A 21,378-nucleotide genomic window follows, 5' to 3' on the forward strand; every position below is an offset into this window, starting at 1 on the left:
AACCGTAAGAAGCCCAAGAAGGAGCTCCCAGTGGCCGCCAGGATGTGGGCGGGGTCATGGGCCAGCGGACAGGGGAGAGGGGGGTCTGATTTGTGGGCGAGGTGTCACAGGGGCTCTCCTAGGTTCAGAGGAGTGTAAAAGGCGGCGAGTGTGGGAGAGGTTGGGAACAGGATGCAAGATTGAACATCAAATCACGTTTAATCAACCCAAGGAGAGGGAGATTGGTGCAGTAAACAAAATAAATTAAGTTTTAAGTTTAAGCGTGATAAAGTGAAAGTTTAACATATTAAAATGAAAGGTAGTTGCACTTCTTCACAATTATTTCATGAGTACGACGCGTTTCGGCTCAATGAACCATCATCGGGTACAAGATGATGGCTTTTCGAGCCAAAACGCGTCGTACGTATTAAATTACTGTAGAAAAGTGCATATACCTTTCATTTCAACACTTAATTTTCATTTAAATTTCAAAATTCCTCCCGATTACATCCCATTGGCTGTCATACACAAAAATTATGCTTTCCTTGCTTTATTTCCTGGAATTTTGCAATTGAAAATTCATTTTTTTTTACACAGTTTGTTCTTCCTTTGGGTGCCTCTTCCACCGTTACCGACAGCGAGAAAGCCTTTTGCTACGGTTACATGACGTAAATATTTATCGGGTTTCCATCAGCTTCAGATCCTACATATCCATCCTTGCTGAAGTTTCGATTGATAAGTCATTAATCGAAACGTGGCACAATGGGCTAGAATCGAAAAAGGCTGGCCGAAACCTCAAAAACGATTTTTTTGAGCCAGGAAGTTGAAACTTCGCATAACATATTCTCTAATAAATTGTGCATAATTTGCCAGATTCATAGAACGACGTGGCATAAGTCACTTGGCGGAAGTCGGCGAAAGTATCTACTTTTTCTCTACGTTTATTTAAAAAATTGATTTTGTTATATATCTATGGTTAATGATGAAACAAAATCTTTGAAAACCCACCAAATGGAATAAAAAGAAGTTTTAATTAAGATGGTTTAAAGATTTTTTCAATAACACTATTCATTAATTTGGCTAAATTTGTTCAACTTTGACCTCAAATGTATTGTTAACGTGAAGGCACAAGAAAGAAATAATCTGGCAAAGTATGCACAGTTATTTCAAAATATATATACGAAGTTTCAACTTCCTAGCTCAAAAAAACATTTTTGAGGTTTTGGCCAGCTTTTTTCAATTCTAGCCCACAGTGCGTCAGCAAGGATGGAGATGGATGATCTAACCCGGATTGAAATCCGAGAACTTTATACATCAGCCATTTGCCAGGAGAAAGTTGTCTTTCATACGGTTGCATGTTACGGAAGGCACTATACACTCAGAGGAAGATACGTTTGGTACGTTCGATCACGTAGGAATACACTACTCAGGACAAGGGTGTACCCAGGATCAAATCTAGGGGAGGGCAAACCATGGTTGTTCAGATTGTAGGTAAGATTTAAGCATGCAAAAGGCGAATGAAATCAACATTTTAAGGAAACTGTAACAGCTCTTCATTAGTTTTTAAATTATCTGCATGAAAAAAATATTATTTTCCTTAAATTCATTTGCGATTTTTGCTTCTAGGGGGGGCAGTTGCCCCCTCCTGCCCCTGGCTGGGTAAGCCCATGACTCAGGAGACTTTATTCTGCCCCAATAGTGCCACTACAAAATACATAATCTAAAATAAGTTCGTAAACAGTCATGTTAACCATGTACAATCCAATGTCCCCATTTGGGAACAGATTTATAAAAATTCATGAAAATTATATTTCGTATCCGTGATTACTTTTATAGATTTTGTTACGTGAATAAAGTATGGAAGTATATTTTAAAAGTGAATCGCATGACTTGTGTATATATCGATCGTTAATTCTGCCTTTTCAAAATTGGTAACTTTCACCACGTCTGTAGTGAGTATTCGGTTTATTCTATATTCTTCCCTACACTCGCTCTCCAGTAAAAAAATGCTCATTTATTAAAAAGATCAATACATATTTTACATATTTTTAATGTTGTTAAATTTAATTTTTTGGTCAAGTGTATATTTATTTTTCAAGTAATGACAAAATTTTGTGGTGTGTTCCCATTTGGGAAAATGCTTGAAAACGCATTAAAAATTTTTGTTCGGGTTTTCGTTCATGATATATCTTAATTAGTTGTAAAATAAATAGTATATAAAAAACATAATAAAAATCAGTTGGTAATTCAGTTCAGTTTTAAGGATTATTAATGTTTTATGTACATTTTCAAAGTACGTGCCCTGTTTACACTTCATAGCACATCATCATCATCACTGGCCAACAATCCTAGGATTGGTTTGACGCAGCTCTCCACTCAGTTCTCCTATCAGCTAATCTTTTCACACCTACGTATTTCTTCTCTTTCACATTCATCTTCACTTGTTTCTCATAGCACATAAAAGAACCTATTGCTTCTGAAATTAAGCCATTGCTTTCAAATTTTGCATGGGTCTGGGTTGTTTACAGCAACTTCTTCAATTTAATTTGCATACAAAGTTCATTTTATGCAAATAGTCAAGGATATATTTTGCTTCCTTTTACAAAAATTGTTAAATAGTGCGAAAAATACAGAAATACTAACAGTTCAGAGTTGGGAATTTTGATTTTACATGCAAAAAAAGGGTAATGTTTTAGAAAAAAGTTGAATAGTACATGAAATAATACGGAACAACTAATATATTTAATGTATGTTATCCAAGACAAAAATGAACGGTCTCTCTTATACTTTTTACTTGATTGAATTTTTTGTGTTAAAAGTTGCGGAATTGCAAAACGATAAATAGGCGTAATGGCTATTGCACCACGACCTACCACGCCCCATGGCTCCGATTCAAGACTTAAGGAAAACGATATTTTTCACGGGGCACTCCGTCCATAATAGGGAGATGAGAGGAGGAACCTCATCAATTATTCTCCACTGCTTGTCATTACCTCCGTTCAAGCCTCAGAACAATGCCTTACGTACACCAATGCTGTTTTCCATTAAAAAATCAATTGGCCTGATCAGGCTTTGAGACCGGATATCCCAATACGAATAAAAAAATCAATATTTTACATGTCTCCAGCGTATTTTTTTTCCTGTAGAATAAGGTGGTATTACTAATGAGTCGCATATCCATAGATAAGCGCTTGATAATGAACTCTATGTGCATGAAAAATACTTCTCTGAACTAAAGAAAGATGCCCAAATTCATGTCTATAAGTAATCCTTTAGAAAAAACGAGCATTCTGCAATTAATTATTTATTAAAAGAGGCGTAGTGACCTAGGAGCATAAAAACGGGAGCAATCCCTTCATAACAAAAACTTTAATCGATAAATTGGCATATTTAAGTGTGTTTATTGCTATTAAACATTGCTTATCGATAATAAGAAAAGTTCAAGTGATTTTGATTTAATTTCAAAATTGACATTTTATATCTAATCTAGCGTAGCGTAATCTAACGTAGATCTCCCTCATGTATTGATTTTTTGGTTTATAAAGTTTTTTTTCTCAGAAACCAAATAAGGTAATCAAAGTGAACAGAAAATAACTTTACCCTAGGCTCCATTCCAAAACGTCAATTTCTATATAAGCTACTTTAATCAATTTACTTTAGCACTTCGACCATTTTCCAATATAGGATTACTTCTACTCGTTATTCCAGGAAATAAAAACCGACTAACCCTCAAGTGCACGTCAATTGCGATAAGCCCACTGAAGAAAAATTATTTAGTACCCTTGGTAGCTTCAGTGGTAGAGCATCTGACCCGAATTTGAACGAACAGGGTTCGTATCCAGGTCAGGGCAAATAATTTTTTAAACGTGGAAGTAATACTATTGCTACAATCACTCTAATAAACCTATGTTATTTTGAGGGGAGGAAATATTTTAAACCATCCTTAGAGAGATGAACGTTGCGTAAGAGAGGTGAGAGAAAAAGAATAGGATTTTGGATAACATGAAAGCGGGTCGGTCTTATTGAATATTGAAAAGAGAATGCCACATTGGAACAGGCTGGGGTGATCTAGAGAATGCTCCATATAAACCAAAATAAGTATAATAGTAAATCTAAGTTTACCAGTTGATATTAATTTGGTGAGGTGAGCCACGACTAATGCTAACATTTACTCCATCGGGGAACTGGTAGGAAGATTGGAGAGAGACTCGGCGTTAGCGTGGTCCCATAGAAATGTGCCAAGAGTACCACAGCTTATCGCTACAAGACTGATTGCTGATTTTAATGGTCGTTATATCATTTTGCAGCGTCCCAAATACAGCTACTAACAAGCAGTGGTCAGGATTTTTCTTCATAAATTTTAACCACCAAGAGAATTAAACCCTGGTCCTCGGGATGAGAGAGACGTATCTTTAGCCACCTCTCCAACCCGATATCCTTAATTTCGTCATTGCGCTACAAGCAGCATACTTCAAAACAGTCTGGCATCACAGATCTTGTAAATCAACACCAGTCGAGGCGTTTGATCTGAACAAAATAAAATTTGCCATTGTTAGATCATAGAAAAATAATATGATGTTTATAGTGAATTTCGAAGTGAATTTCACCGAAATTGCCCTCTTCAACATTTAACTTTACGTTTAGGCAATCAGCTCGCAAATTCAAAGGTTCATTCACTCAATACAAAATATTTTTTCAAATGGAATCACCTCGACAATAAATTTGACCACAATGTTGAATATCAATTTATCAAATCGCAACAACGTAAGTAGCTGCACAGAAACATTTAGAGAAGACTGAAATAATAATAACTTATTTTATTTGTATACGAGCTTTTATGCTCTCACTTTTTAGCTCAAAAATTTACTTTTAAAGAAGCCATGTGATAATTCCTAAACTTTTTCAACCGAGTGTCATATTTTTTAGTGAATTTCCGTTTACTATGACTTTTTGGGTCATATCTATGTGTGACAGGTGCATATCCATTTGAACCCAAGTGTTATCATTTGTTAACTTCTCAATAAGTTATATTCCTCCTCACTTCATAGACGCGTAAAGAAATTCTGAAATAGAATTTCGGAGCAAATTGTGCGCATCCAATTCCGATATAATAACCAGTGCATCAAGTAACCATCAAGATGTCTTGAATGTGAGAAGCTTTTATTTCGGTTCGCAACACTTTGCCGCTGTCCATCTTCCACCCACATGTCAAGGTTCAGACGTGGGATTAATTGCGAGCAAGCGCAGAAGATTGTCGTGTCAAGGGGAAACCCTACATTTCATACACGAGAGCGATGGAGAGATCGGAATTTGTGATTCCACGCCCAAATCCGCCAGGCGCAACATGAACTGAGCCGAGAGGAGAAAGTGTTGCTTGAACCCACCCTTGACCAACTCAAGGCCAAGGGCAGAACGTGCTCTCTCATTTAAACCGCGAATCCATTCAATTCAGCTCAACCGATGATAAAAGGATCAGGAGGAACTGAGAAAAAAATACCTCAATAGTCATCGCATCGGAATGCTTCGTAAAAAATCCAACTCTGAAACAAGGGCTACCTCCGACACTTCAGAAACAGAATGATAATGATCACGGTTATGACAGATTGCACTGATAGATGTGCAGGTGTGGTTTCAACTTCCATCAGAGGACACTAAATTAAAACTTATAAGACGATTTAAACGTTTCTCGAAATCAAAAAGCACTTATTGGCGTAGTAAATACGGTCACTAAATAATTTTCTCCGCAATTAGGAAATATTAGTTCCAACAAAGGTCAAAATTTGTTCCCCACCTACTGCATAGTGTTTTATCCCCGAAATACTTCCAACAATTGAGTTAAAAATGGCAGGATAAGCTTGAGTTGATCTACTATATCGACCACATGAGGTAGGAGATATTCTTTTAAAAAAATCGATTCCAAATAATGTCCCATAAGCTATGGAAATAATTATATGATGATGAAAAATAAATAAAATAATTTTTGACCAGCGCCTCACTTGTTGGAGATTCATACATTATAAGTACTCTGAGTAGGATAATTAATACCTAAAGATACTTAAAAAGATTTTAAAAGATATTTATATCAAAGTTTCGTTATTCAAGAACTAATTCCGCTAGTAAGTGATATAATGCAACTTTTGCATGGACAGGAAAACTGACTCCTCAAATAAGATAAGCTAGAATCATTTTAAAAGCACTCGCCTCCTTTCAAACCATTCTAAAGGAATCCCCTCCTCAGGTTACATCGGGCTGTTTCACAGCTGAATTTAAATTACCCCGATCAAATTTCAGCCCCGATGGATTCCAGAGGGTATTTTATGGTCGTGCTGCGAGTATATGGCTCTTTGGTTGGCAAACAAATTGCTATCGAAAATGCGAGTAAGGTGTCATAAAACTTGAACTTGATTGAAGAACGTATTCTTTAAAATTATTTCAGCCCCCCTCTGATCTTTTCGGCCACCTCTTAACGAACAAAAAATCGAAGATAGCTTTTAGCATCGATTTGGTGTCAATACAGGTAATGCATTTGAGCTCTCATTCATATAAATTAACAATTGAAAGGAAAAACTAAAAGTTCTTTCCCATCTCTTTTACTTGCGTGCTAAAAGTAGATAAAGTAGTTGCAAAACGCAACCGAAGGTAGGATAAATGAGGATAAATTTCACGTAATCCATCTACTGCGACCATATTAAACTAATTATCTCCAAATAATATGAATTTTATGGCCAGATGTGATATTAAGCCAATGCTTTAATGGCAGAAGTTAATGGAATAGTCATAGTAAATTGCAGTTAGTCCAGCAGCCATCAACAAATGATATGACGTATTTTATGAAAATTATACTTATTAATTATTTTTGACGTAATAAGCGTTCCCTCTAATTCCAGTAATAAATAATTCAGAATATTTCAATAATTAAAGATTTTACATAGAAATGAAAACGAATCACAAATAACGAATGTGTGTTCACCATAAATTAATAGTATAGGATAAAATATAAATAATTATGAAATATATGCCACGTAAAAAGTATGGAGTCATCGATGAACGTTCTACCACATATTTGTTAGCAGAGGAAAAGGAATAGAATACCTTAGCATTTACAAACCTTTAATTTTTTTTAATTAATCATGATTTTATTTCTTCATCATTTACACCTCACTAATACAATCACTCATTGAAAATACGAAAATAAGAGACAAACCACCTTCTTCCAATATTCCAATTATTTATCTTTTTGAAATAATAAAATTTCCTAAGATAATGCAAATACCTCAGTAAATGTTAAGTTCCTAACCAAAATATCTACTGGATACTAAAATATCAAGCGTTTAAGTAGTCGTCTTCATCTAAAGATAGAAAAAATTACAAAATCATCGAATTCGTCCAAAATCTCTGCCGGATAGCCTCTGGCATTGTCCACGTAAATAACGTTGTCCTATTTTCCGAGTGTTCCGCAGGCATATAATGGGAACCATCGAATTTTTCGGAGCCTATTTCCTCAGTGAGATTATCGTAAATGGTACTGAGTATTAGGTACGAGGAAAGGTGCCGTCAAAAAAGGTACTTCCCCAAATAAATAACCACGGCCGAAGTCGGCCATAATAGGTATCTACCTTCAAAGTCGATAGCGGGGGCGTAATTCGTATTTTTTTCTCCCCTATAGATCAATTTTATGATGCGGAGATACGCCGGGGATCGTAAGAGGAAGGGAACATATATTGGCCCGCACTAAACGCCACGCCGCTACAATGATGAATGAGAGTGAAAGGGAAAAATCGCGAGGGAGTTGTGCGTGCTGCGTGCATTTCAGGGGCAAGGTCGGTGGGTGGCGGTATTTCCAGGCGACCCGGTTAAGGCTTTTCACCGAGCCAATTTTTGCTATCGATTTTGGTAGTATAAATCGTAGGGTGCACCGTGGCCTAAAATGGAAATGGAAGGTTTATTTTGATAGTCAATGCTCAAAAGTTAATCTTGGTTTAATCATTTAATTTTATGCTCGACTTGCACGAGTGGACGGTGACAGCGAAGAGAATAATGTTCTGATAGTGCTCTACAGTCATTATCCACACGTACGAGATGAGGGTACTAGTCAAATGCTATGGCAGTCAACTTCGATGCTTAAAACAGGCTTTAGGTTTCTCAAAAGTTATTACCACGTTCTCTGTCGACTGTCATCAATTTCTGATTGCTGTCTTACGTATTTTTAAACGATTACCGTTGTTATCGAAGGCTGATTTTCGATGGTAAACGATTGCTTCGATTTTCGGCATTTTCATTTTCAATGGTTTTCAATTCTTTCGTTAGAAGATCTCAATTATTATTCTTTATGACAGTAGATTGCTACTTCAAATGCTTAAGGGCCACCGTTGAGTACTGATTACTGTTAATTATCGAACATTGTGACCATTGTATATGGACTGATGATTGAAAATCGAAGGGGGACCTACGATCACTTGATCATGCACTGTCGAAAAAAATAAATTGTTAGTGCTTGTCGTTTGTATCGAAAGCAATCATCTCCTTGCGGATGAATGAAACTATTCGCAATTATTTTGAGCCAGAAAACAAACCTACTGTAAAGGCCTGGTTACACGGTACATTCACAGGTATGAGTTAATGTACGTTTGCGTGAATGATTTTGGTGAACCGGAACGGAACATGTACGAATGCATGAACCAAATTAGAACAGGTTCTATTTTCTGCACATGCATTCGCACAAGTTGGGTGGTTACACGGTGCATTTTGGCGTTCATTCTCGCGTTCATACAATTAGATATTAACCCGTACGTGTTAATGTATCGTGTAACCAGGCCTTAAGACGAGACAAACTTCTAAGTTTCCCTTTTCTCTCCAATTCTACATCCACAGTGAATCTGCTGCTCTTCAAATAATATTCTCGAGCATGAGCACTTAGAATCATATGTGTACCCCTCTACCACATTCTCTCCTTCTTGACGTGGCAGCGGAGTGACTTATGTGAATCCAGGAAGTTATTGAACTCGACAGGAATGCGCCGTCGAGCGAATGAATAAATCAGAGTAAAAGTGCTCGCTGTGTCGCGAAGGATAAATTTTCCAAGACTATAAAAATACCGATCGTCTGTCGAGACTGAGAAGGCCGTTGGAAGAATGTCTTCGTTCAATTCTATTCTTATAAAATAAGCAAGACACGAGAGCGAATCGACCGAGATGTATTTGTACCATTACACATTTTCCAAACTTGAAGACCATGACTGGTCGCAGATACTAAAAGATGCCCTGAATATTTAATTTTACTCCGACAATAAAAATTTCATATAGAAACGGTGATACTTCATAGCTTCATTCATTACAACTATATCCACTGCTAATTCTACAGTATTCACGAACTCCAAGCGGCAGAAAAAACTGAAAATACATCAATTGTGGACTGTTTTGAAACCTTGTCATATTTTCCCTAGATTACAATTAAATTTTTTTCTAATCATTAAATTATTTAAACGAAATGACTCAAGGAATAAGCACGATGGACAACATTTACAATCAACGTGTTTCGATGATTATGGTGTTTTGTCGCTGACGTTGATGACAAGACCGGAGAAGTATTTTTGATTACAAATATCACTAATTATTATTCAATAAACATGGCAGATCCTAACTTCTGATAAATTCGTGTCGCACAATGTTTTCGAAGTAAAAGATACCCTCTACAAGAAGACCACTATGTACTTTCAACAAAGTCAGCAATTATTACTGAATACATATTTCCAGAGTAGGGATTAAAAAATTATGTTCTCTTACGACGCCCATAGTGATAATATATAGCTAGAGTGTGAATGAGCTTTCAGCAACCTTTCAATGATATCGTTTGAGGAAAAATTAAAATTCATGATATGAAGGACCTAAGAGCCAGCTGCATGCTTAGTTACATAAACTCTCCTTGAGTTAGAGTACCAAATGCCACACATGTACCTGTCACCCTCAATAGGATCGCGATAAATAGGCGCAAGGCCAATTACTTCATTATGATGACGGAGGTGAAGTTTTTGCATGTATATGATTAATTTCAATACGAATGAAAACTAACAACAGCCGCTATTTATCAGAATAAAAATATATAACTAAACTTTAATTTATGGCAGTAAAAAAATTTCACCATTTCCCCTTAGAATGTTACATAATAACCCGAAATTATATTTCCCTACTCATTTACTAACCAACATATTGTGATTGGATCTAATGCTAGTGCATGTAAAATTATTCCAAGAAAACAATTTTTCCTTGAGGAATAACGAAATTTTATTATTTCCACGTCACATTCTGTAAATTGGCTAATGAACTCTCATTCTCAGGCTACCACCTTTTCATTTTCATTAGATGCCTTCCTAGCCTATAGGTTTCAAGGAAAACCTTCACACGCGTATAAAAACCAGGGCACAAACTAAAGGCCACAAAGGAGGTGAGTACGTCACTGACGTAAGACAGCCAAAAAAACAATTAATTACATTTTTCACGATTCTACTCGCATGGCAGATACGCAAGAGCACTGTCACTTAAAATTGAAAGTAAATTTAGTCAACACAAGGCCAGAATAAATTCATGAACTCCCGTGTATGCATTGTGACAAAAACATAATAAAATACTGGATCGTATCTTGCCTGGTTATTTGAACTACGAATGAAATTTTTAAAACCAAAGTCTATTTTTGTAACCTTGGGAAATCCAAATTTTAAAAGAATTTATTACCTAAATACACCATTTTAATCGATAAAAACTTTACCTATGTCCAGCAGAAATTGAAAACATTTTCGAAAGTAATTGCGATTTATGTAATTTTATTGAAATAATACAAGCACTGCTGAAATTTTTACGAATCTTTAATGAAAATTGTCTGTAGAAATGAAGCTTTGAAAATGTGTATGAGATATGCGAGGTAAAGTAATAAATCGCCGAAGTTTCTTACTTCGGTCATTCCTCGCAATTAATACCACAATAAGCCTTTATTTATATTGTCAGTAAAAATGGCCCGTTAAATAGAAATTTTCCGTTGTTTTTTTGTCATTTTGCTAAAAGTATCACTTCAAAATATAAGTTTATTCATATGCTACAATGTTTAAGGTGGGGGCAACAACTGGTACTCAAGAAGATAGCCCGTCCCTTAGGAGTTCAGTCAGAAATTCCACGGGTCTAAAACGTTTGATGTCTCCTCTCGAATGGAATACTATCGACGTTTCGGGGAGCAAAAAACCAAGGGAAGTGAAAGGCAACCTTGTTCTATGAATGTCAACCCTAATGCAACCTTTCACTCAAAGCGTTTTGAAGAGATGGAATTTTTTGGATTTCCTTTTTGGGCTGTGCGGACCTCCTCCCACTGACCACAAATGTGTGTGTATCCTTGCGCTTAATGAGCAGGTTAGTGATTCCGATCTTGTAAAGCAAGTTACCATGAGTTACGAGTTTTTTTCCGTCTCTCCATTACCAAACTATCCTTCTATCAATTCAGTTAAACCACGTTGATGACAGTGACATTCTAATTACCAATCAAACTCATGCACTGGCAAACTTTCCCTTAAGGTATGATTTTACAATTTCTTGGGTTAAAAGTTTTTCTAAGCATGAAGACCGAAGTTTATGTATTCTCCTATTATTTATTACTATTTTTGGTAAAATTATTTCTATTTTTATCTAATACAGATGAATAAACTAAAGAGCCAAGGCAATGACTGAATCATATTATGGTTACCATTAAACACAAATTATTTAATATTTTATTTACAAAATTGGATCTATTTCAGCTGAATATCTGCATGGGTCGGGAATAAATACGATACATATATTTTAGACAAATCAATTTCATTTCTATATGATTTCTGGGGCAATAACTCTGGGACTAAATTATATTATACTCAGAACTCCGCCCTTCAATTATACAAACCGATAGAAAGTTTAAGTCTTTTCAACTTAGAATTTGATATTCTTCAAAGGCAAAAGTCATTTTCATACCTCTGCAGGCATTAATGCTTATCTCAAATCATTGTTACACCTTCAGAAATATTCAATATCCGGATTTCTCAAATACAAAATATTGACGTATAATTCACACATCCAGCTGTCAAGAGACACATTAAAGTAACTGCGTCATGGAAGATTGGAGTCCCATTAAGCCCTTCACCTAGGCAGCGTCCTTGAAGTAGGTCTGTTCAATGCAAGAGGAGAGGGAAAAGGAGTGATGTAGGAATGGCTACGAGAAAACTTCCTCTCGTATGAGAAAATAGATGGTAGGAACATCTGGAAGCGATAATTCCTCTATGCCACCCTAAGAATGATAAATATCAAAAGTCCCCAAATGTCTCGAGTAAGTAGTACGAAGTCTTGCAAACCGGTAGGCTTCACTGATCCGATCCCCACAATAATACCTGTATCTTAAATGCTGATAAGCCTAGTTTTCGCAATGCTTTTTAAACATTGGCAAACTATTTTAAAATATTTTTTCAATTTTTTTCGTACATAAGTTGAACACATTGAACCTATCGAGTCAATTAACCTCCATTTTTTTTCAATATATTGTTAAGCACATTATATGCCGATAGATAGGATAAAAACAGTAAAGTACAATTAGTAAAGCCACGAAGCTTACTGGGAAAATGTTGTTTTAACGCAGGATTAGGAGTAGAAAAAGAAAATGCAATAAAACCAATACCAAACCAAACCAGTCAATATCCAAGACTAGCAATAAGATAGATATTTAAATAATTGAATCATTGATAAAAATTACTAAGCGAACCACTTCACGCACAACACTGAAAATCTCAATGCTACACAGTTTAAACACTTCTTGAAGTACTCTTTCCCGCACTGCATGCAATTTGCTCCAAATCTGACGTGACATCACAAGTGATATCACAACCCACGACTATCTCGCATGAAGGCGTTGAAATCTGAATGAAACACGTGCCTCATATCACTTTTACACAGCCATAATGACCACACTAAAATAATGGCAAAAGTATCAATATCATTAGAATTGATAACTGTAAATACTATAGCTTTCTAAACTAAATCGAGGTTTCTTTGAAAATCCTAAATATTTAACACGACACACGATTCTGTAATTTTGATGGAAATCGTGGGAGGAAGTGCATATTGTCTCGGTTTTTTTTTTTGCAAAGAACTAACTATTCGCTCATGAAATTTAGTTTAATTATCGTATATTACTAAAAAAAACTGCCTACTAGCGCTACTAATAAATCACTCAGAGATTCGAATTTTACGCTGGATCTAATAAGGCACTTTAGATCACAGCCCTAACCAATCCTTACGTTAGTTTAAGAAATTTAAGGCGGAGAAGGGCATGGTTCCTTTTCCTACTATGATTTTGGCAGGTGTCTGAACTGTTGACTCAAATATAAACCCAAGTCCATAGGGTATAATATTGTCTAACAAAAAACTATGCCAACCAATCCACCCGTGACTCTCTCGATAAGAAAACATGAGAGAAAACAGCTGGAAGTTTTTGATAAATTTTTGATTCGCTGCGGGAATACGTGTCAAACGAGGCTCGATGGAGGAATAGGTATCACAAGTTCTTTTCCAAAAGCGGCTACACTATACCTAAGCTACACGTTAGGTCCACTTCCTCCGCCATCAGAACATGTCACACGTGGGTACTATGACCGTCAGTCTTATCGATGGGAAACGGCCCGACGCGGACGAAGGCAAGCGGAGGAATGATCCGCGAACCTCCCCTGCCGCACCCCTTAATACGCCTTCGCGACCCCGCGGGCGTCCCGCTGGCGTCGGTGGCAGAAATTGATAGTTGCCATCGGAGCCATGTCAATTATCCAGAAAAACCCTTTCACTCTCGAGGAACCGCGGCAATTGAAAATATCGAAAGGAAAAAATTTCGATACATGTGACCACCAAAAAAATAATGAGACACATTCGAGGACAAGGAAAAATAAAATCCGTGGATCGAAAAAATATACGAAAATTTTTATACGCATAGATTGAGTAGGAATAGAATAAAGGCTATGCGTTGCACATCTTCTTCACACTACTTTCGAAATTTACCAAGGGTTAAAATTCCTTCAATCATGGAAAAATAGAAAATTATTAGAGGATAAAAATTAAAAATTTTAATCATATCAATTCGAAATTTTGAAGTTTTTTTGAAGCGATTCAGATTAAACTGACAACAATCATGTTAAAATCTTACTCGAATTCAACAAATTCAAACTTGATTCAAACAGTTTTAAAGGTTATAACATATTATGGATATTTAATGTAAATTATATCATGCAACATTGCAGAGAATTACCTTCCTATCGGGGTTGAGACATTTTTAGAGTCATGCGGAACCACAGAAGACTAAAAATAGCAAATTTCTGATGGTGTGATTAGAATGTATGGAAAAAATATATTTAACAACATCAAACTTCCCTTAATGGAAGTTAATTATATTAAACATTATATATTTGTAATTTTTCGCTATTTTTTAAACTTTTTTACATGTTTCGCCGCAAAACGGCATCATCAGATACATTTACGGTAACGAGAATTAAAGAAAAATTTTGAAAAGTAAATGTAGCTTATAATGTCGATTAATGGCGATAACATGTGGCACAAAAATTAATGAAAAATCACGTATTTGTATCATCTATAAAAATAATAATACAATTAAATCGAAGTTCTCCTATTTCGGCTGAATTATGTTCCGCAACATTTTCACAGCTATTCTCGCTGACCAACATAGTTTCATAATGAATCGCACAAAATAATTCAGGCACACTTGGCCCTCTCTTAAATAATTAAAGGGTACATCAAACACATACATCCATTCCCCGGGACATGAGAAAAAACTCTGCCAACCGGGGTTCGAACCCGAAAAATCGAGCATAGTAATCAAATACTTCTAACAGAGGCTCGAAAAGAGACGATAAATTTAAAGCGTGGGTGAAGGAAGAGTTATGTGCATTCCATCCCTCGATTTTTCGATTGGAGATCACCGATCGCCCTAAGGGGTGGAGGTAGGGCTCCACCGCCTCCACTGGAGAGTCCGAAGAGGGTGGGGATCGATACACCCAACCGGATGCAGGGTAAAAGGAGGAAGGAGGCACGCGTATGATTGGCAATGTTGCTATTTGCGTGAAAAATGCCCCCTACCACGCTTCCCCTCCGCGTCAGCATACCTTTACCCCGCACTTCCCACACCCGATGGGGGGTAGAGCTCGCGAAGGGCGCCCGTTAGCCGCTCGCGAGCGGCTCTTGAGCGCTATAGTACCGGAGGATGGGTGAGCCACTGGTAAGAGAAAGGGAGAAGGCCGGAGAAGGAAGGGCCCATTGGCCGTGGGCTCTCGTATGTGGAGAGTGAAGGGTCTACTCTTGACAATGGCGGCTCCCCCATCATCTCTCTCTCTCTCTCTATCCTTATGTTCCCACTCCCCAGTGAGTCCCTACGCCTCTTCCCCCGCCCCGTCCACGCCCATAGCACCCCTTGGTCCGCGGGGAGAATATAAGCCCCGACGCCGGGCCGTAAAGTCGCAGTACATCCCAACTCCTTGGCAAGTGTAGAGCGAGCTACCCGCAGTTCTCAAACAAATCACCATGAAGTGTGTGGTAAGTACCCACCGTGGTGTGATTTTTACATTTCAGCCGCCATTATCGAACGCGCACACTTCGAAAAGGGGGAAGAAACCGTGTCCAGAGGGAAGTCGGGCCTTTTGGGCCTCGGAAATTTCGCGAAACCATAAGGATTATGGGTTGGCTAATTTTGTTCTAATGGAAATTCCAATGGGTTCAATTCCCGTTCGTTTGCTTTTTATCCTAGCCTTATTGGGCTGGTCCTCTAGAACCCTTTCGCAGAAGCAAAAGTATTGAGAAAGGGTTGATTTTTCTTCAAGGGAGTAATCGGATTTTTACTGGAATCTCCGATTTAAAATGTACTCATGCATCCATCTAAACAAAGCTTTGCTGACTTTTTAGGTCCTTCAGATCTTTTCGAATTGCTGAGCCGGAGACCTGAAATATTTGAACTATAGAAATCCGAAAGGATAAGGGGAGTATCAATTTTATCCAAAGAAAGATGGTGTTTCCATTGCCACTTCCGTTCCAAAATGCACCCTTAAAATGTATTCCGCATTTTACGTATCGCAAAGGCTGCCATTTTTGTCTGGTGCTAGAAGCCCCTCTGAAATTAATCTTTTCGGATTGAGTAGTACAAATTCCAATCATTTGAATACGTCATCAACGCCCGTAATTTCCGGATCATAAGAAAGATACACGAATTTTTATTTCAGCTGCCTTTTTCAGTTGTACTTGAGAATCAGGATCTGAAACCGATCCCAGAATAACTGTCGAACTTTTAGGGCTGGTCCAATGTAGCCCTCGAAAATTTTGTCAAACCACAAGCATTACGATATAAATAAGTAATTAAAACTTATTTGAAACACGCCATGAAATCCCCGGATATTTTGGTATTCCTATCCAATATTTGGAATCTATCCCCTTTTCTCAATTTTTATTTATTTAAATAATTGATAAATTTCACACCGCAATTATTTCTTGAAGTCTAAATAACGGCCATAGGAACGATCAGCAATCCAAACTAATTACGTGACGATTTGATATTTTCTCACGCACATTTAACTTTTTTTCTTCCCGCGAGATTTGGTGTGGGTATAGGACCTCGTAACACATATACGCTTATACATCACTGGCTACTTGCTGCGGTCTCCAACACATATTTTGGGCTTAAATGGTAGTATTCTAAAATTGTTCCAAAAAATTCGGAAAATAGCGATCCTAGCCACACATGTTGACCAACGATAGGAAATTACCTATTTTAGCCCGTAAAAATATCACATGATCTCGAATCCATTATTACGTAACACTCAGAATGTTACAATAGCCTTTTCCAAACCGCAATTAGTAAATAATTAATTTAGGTGATATATAACTTGGTGACACTTAAATGTTTCTGTTATACGATGTGTAGGAGGATCTTATTTCTTTGAAGGCCACTGCGAAGGATGACGTCATTCCATAAGAATGGGGAGCATTATAATTATGGGAGGGGAGAGAGCCAAGGTTGTTACGTCAACACGCCCACACAATAGAATTTCAACAATGACGGTTCTTTCCTCAGAGTAATTTAATTTTATAATGGATTAAATTATGTTTAAAAATAAGGTTTTTAAAATAAGAGAGCATATTATTTTAAGATTTTAAATTCACTTGGTAATTTTGGCGATGTTGATGCAAATTAAGATATTATAAGTTCGAAAGCACTTGAAATTAGGAGATATATTTGAGTAACTTCTTCAACTTAATCCGCTGAATCTGAAAATTTTGTGAAGTGAGGGTACATTTAAGTACAGAAATTCATGGAAGAAATATACAAAAACTAGGTTGCCAAGGGAAATCATAAGAATCTTTGATCTGTGCTGACATCGAGTAGGATATCAAATGCAATACTAACATTCTAGTTGATCTCGCTTGTTTTATTTACCTAATTTCTGTACCAACCTTTGTTTAGAAGAAAAAAATCACTTGTACCCCTTGGCTTCTCACCCCTTAAATTATTATAAATAAAAAATAAACTGTGATTTTTCACTGGCTTTCCATTCTTCAAAAGTTGAACCCATAAGGAATAATGAATTCTGATCCCTATGAAATACTCAGCCAAAAACGTACTAATTTCGAGTTTCTTTTTTTTCTCGTCCCTCGTGTAGTTGGCGCTCTCCTTCCTCCTCGCCGCCGTCAGTGCGGACGCCATCCACGGCGTCGGCGTCGCCGCCCACGTGGTCTCCGCCCCAACCTCCAGCCAGTACCACGCTCAGGATGAGCTGGGACAGTACGAATATGGATACTCCGGACCCCTTTCCTCCAAACACGAGGCCCGCAGCTTCGACGGCGTGACCCGCGGCGGATACTCCTACGTCGATGGCCACGGCCTCGTGCAGAGCGCCGAGTACGTCTCCGACCCCCATAACGGCTTCCGCGTCGCCGCCACCAACCTCCCAGTTGGACCCGGCGTCCCCGCACCCGCCGTCCACCACGCTCCCGCCGTAGTGGCTGCTGCTCCCGCAGTCACCGTCCACGCCGCTCCCGCCGTGGTCGCCGCCGCTCCCGCCGTCGTCGCCGCCGCACCCGTGGCCACCTTCCACGCCGCACCCTCCACCACCGTCCACGTCGCCCCCGGCTCCCACACCTCCCAGTCCTCCGTGGTCACCCCTGACGGCATCGTCTCCCACGCCACTGTCGGCCACGCTTCCGTCGGACCCGCCGTTGCCCACTCCTCCGTGGTGACCCACGCCGGCACCTCCTCCGTGGTCTCCGCACCCGCCTACCACGGCATCAACCTCGCCCACGCCCTCGCTCACCCCGTTGCTCACTCCTACCTCAACCCCTACAACCCCTACGCCCTGAGCCTTCTCCGCAAGAGGCGCGGTCTTGGCTACCACGGAGTCGCCCTGGGACACCTCCCCGCATCCACCGCTCCCCTCGTCCGCGGAGTCGCCCTCGCCGCACCCGCCGTCCACGCCTACGCCGCACCCGCCGTCCACGCCTACGCCGCACCCGCCGTCCACGCTTACGCACCCGCCGCAGTCCACGCCTATGCTGCACCCGCCGCAGTGTCCTACACTAGCACCTCCGTCGTTCACTCCGCACCCGTCGTCGCTCCCGCCGTCGCAGCCGTGCATGCCGCACCCGTGGTCGCACCCGCTGTTGCCGCCGTCCACGCCGCACCCGTCGCTTCCACCCGCCACCACTCCCAGGTAAGCACGGGGCACATTTTTTGGTGAAAATCGTCAGTTATTTCTATCGTAAGCACTTTCTTTCTTCTTTATTCATGGTCACTCAGTTTCAATTCCAAGTTAAACTCATAATCACGAAAATTATACCTCATTTTTTATATTATATATAATATAATTAATGCAGCAACGCAATTCAATAGCTGTTTCCTCCTTCTGGCACACATTTATAGCAAAGATTCTGAAGGAAAGTGCACTTCAACTCTTCAGAATTTCATTAATAGAACACGTATTGCACCAGAGTGAATTAAATTTCAATCCGGAGAAGGGTTTTCATTTGTTGGACCAAAAGTAACCGTGGACTTGGTCACAGCAAGTCTTGGCAGGGAGGGCGGTATCTTTCCATAACCTACCTAGAACTACGCGGAGGTTTTGTTCGGTAGTGTTTAATAATTAGAACTTGGGAATGTTTGGTCAATACCAAACTCACAATGAACAGCAAGTGGTAATGAACACCTTTCTCGTTCTCAGGACGTCCTCGGACAGTACGCCTACGGATACAACGATGGAGTGTCCGCCAAGGAGGAGGTGAGGACCCACGACGGAGTGACCCGCGGTGCCTACTCCTACGTCGACCCCAGGGGCATCGTCCAGAGCGTGCACTACGCCGCCGACGGACACGGCTTCAGGGCCGCCGCCACCAACATCATCTAAATCCATCCAATACCGCACCATACTATTATAAAAACAAAAAATCAACCGAAAGGATCGCAAACTCCGGAAAAGATCTCTTCAGCAACGACAAAAAACGACAGTTCCAGCGGCCTCGCAAAAAGATTCCAGATCTGGATGGTCGTCCAGCCGCGCTGATGTTCAGGCGGTTTTATCCCCTGATTACCGATATTACCCTCTCCCCCCTCGCTGCCACAAAAGGAATGATGTTCCGGCGAGCGAACTGGGATGAAAGAATGCTGGTATTCGGGGAAATTTGAAAGAGGGCTAGTCATTAGTTTTCATCAAAGTCCCTGTGGACAACAATGGTGTGTTGCGAAACACCCAGGGTCGTCCCGTGAATACCATTGCATCATCTTCAGTTCCAGAAGACTCAATTCATTTTGTCGCCGTGATAGATCATCATCGTATCACATTCCTTCCCGCGAAATATTTTCATATTAATGTAAATATAAAATAAACATGCTTAATATGAAAAAAACGTGGTTTGTTTTCCTTCTGTATTGTTGCTCTTGTGTACCTATTGTACCTTGTTCCAGTTCAATCAATATTTTTAAGGCCAATTTGATTAAGCGGACTTCAATTTGCATCTGAATAAAACGTTTAAATATGAATCTTTTATCTCATTAAGTTCGCAATAATACGTCAGATTCATTCGGCTAGATAGAAAGATTGGTGTTTCAAATCCTTGAAATTAAGCACACTTATGTATACAGCATGTTATATTCATGCCGCAAGATGCTATTTCACTTTAACCAGTTTTTAACTTTGAGTTTAGGCTTCCATCCTGTTATTTATAACCAGGTGGTTGATGGCAATGACATCAACGGGACAACGCAATAATTTTTGTCTACGGTGACCAGTAAAATATTTCACGAGCAATCAACAAATTTTGGCGTTAACCATGAACCCAATCCAAAAAATAAAGGTTCATATTTATTTCGGGAGAGAAAGTTTTTTAGTTCCTTCGTTACTCTTCTAACTAATTATCCATAAAATTCTAAAATTCTACTAAGCTATTGAATTAATTCACGGACAAGTACTGGACAGTACCGTGTAACATCACCTACTCCAGATCAAGTTACGAGTTAATAATGTAAGTATTGAATAATTTTATCATTCATTGAGAAATTTGTTGAAATTATCGCGAAATCGCAAATTAAGGAATTCCACATAGTCTAGCGTAGCTGTATTATACATCTCTCCGTTATTTTGGAAACACAGCGCATTTATCAGTTTCCACGAGGAGGGATGCGACTAACAATTCCAAACAAAGAACTTTAAGTAAGAGTATGATTCATTCATATGTATTTTTAAAACTAAAAAAGCAATATTTTCACGACCACGAGCAATGAAAATACAGACGCTTTGACTTTATTTAAAGAATTTATTTCATAATTATGTAATATCCTCCTGCATCAGCATTAACTTCAGCAAGGAATTTCTTGGAATAACATGACTCTACTTGTGCTGCGTTATTCAATCGCCGCAAGCCTTGAGAAAGAAAACCAAAGTGCTCGAAGGAAAAAATTATGGAAACTAATGGCCGAGATAAACTTGGCAGCTAGCTCCCAGCTCGTTCCATAGAGAGATCTCCTTGAAAGTAACGAATGTTAATCGATATAAGAGTGTGGCACTCGATCGAGGCAAATAAGATCGTTAGAAGTTTCAAGAAACGAATGAATAACGCAATCTTGTACAGGAAGGGTGGAGACCAGGAAAATGCAATCTGAATTCCGAAGCTTCTTGTACCGTGATCGCCTTTTAAATTTCACATCTGCATGATATGGTATTTGGTCGAGGCCACTAAAGGCTAAGGTGCGCAATACGGAAGGGTAGGGAAGAAAGGGTGGAGAGAACCCGGTGTCGGCATTGGTCTCTTAACAAAAGGCGCCAAGGAGACCACGGATTAACGTTCCATACGACGGATGGAT

General features: G+C 38.9%; 1 protein-coding gene across 1 annotated transcript; it reads left to right on the forward strand.

Annotated features, from left to right (window-relative positions):
• The first annotated feature begins 15,468 nt into the window (after positions 1-15,468).
• LOC124154103 lies at positions 15,469-19,925 on the forward strand. The gene is made up of 3 exons (XM_046527621.1): positions 15,469-15,575; positions 17,690-18,736; positions 19,244-19,925. Exons 1-3 carry the CDS (start codon positions 15,564-15,566, stop codon positions 19,424-19,426), a joined length of 1,242 nt encoding a protein of 413 aa, XP_046383577.1. The 5' UTR covers positions 15,469-15,563; the 3' UTR covers positions 19,427-19,925.
• Positions 19,926-21,378: the final 1,453 nt, after the last annotated feature.

This window comes from Ischnura elegans, chromosome 2 (genome assembly GCF_921293095.1).
Source record: "Ischnura elegans chromosome 2, ioIscEleg1.1, whole genome shotgun sequence".
NCBI lineage: Eukaryota > Metazoa > Arthropoda > Insecta > Odonata > Coenagrionidae > Ischnura > Ischnura elegans.

Bases quoted from the DNA above. Each gene is read 5' to 3' on its own strand.
- LOC124154103 (XM_046527621.1), top strand. The intron at 18,737-19,243 runs GTAAGCACGGGG...TCTCGTTCTCAG, and splicing joins CCACCCGCCACCACTCCCAG to GACGTCCTCGGACAGTACGC.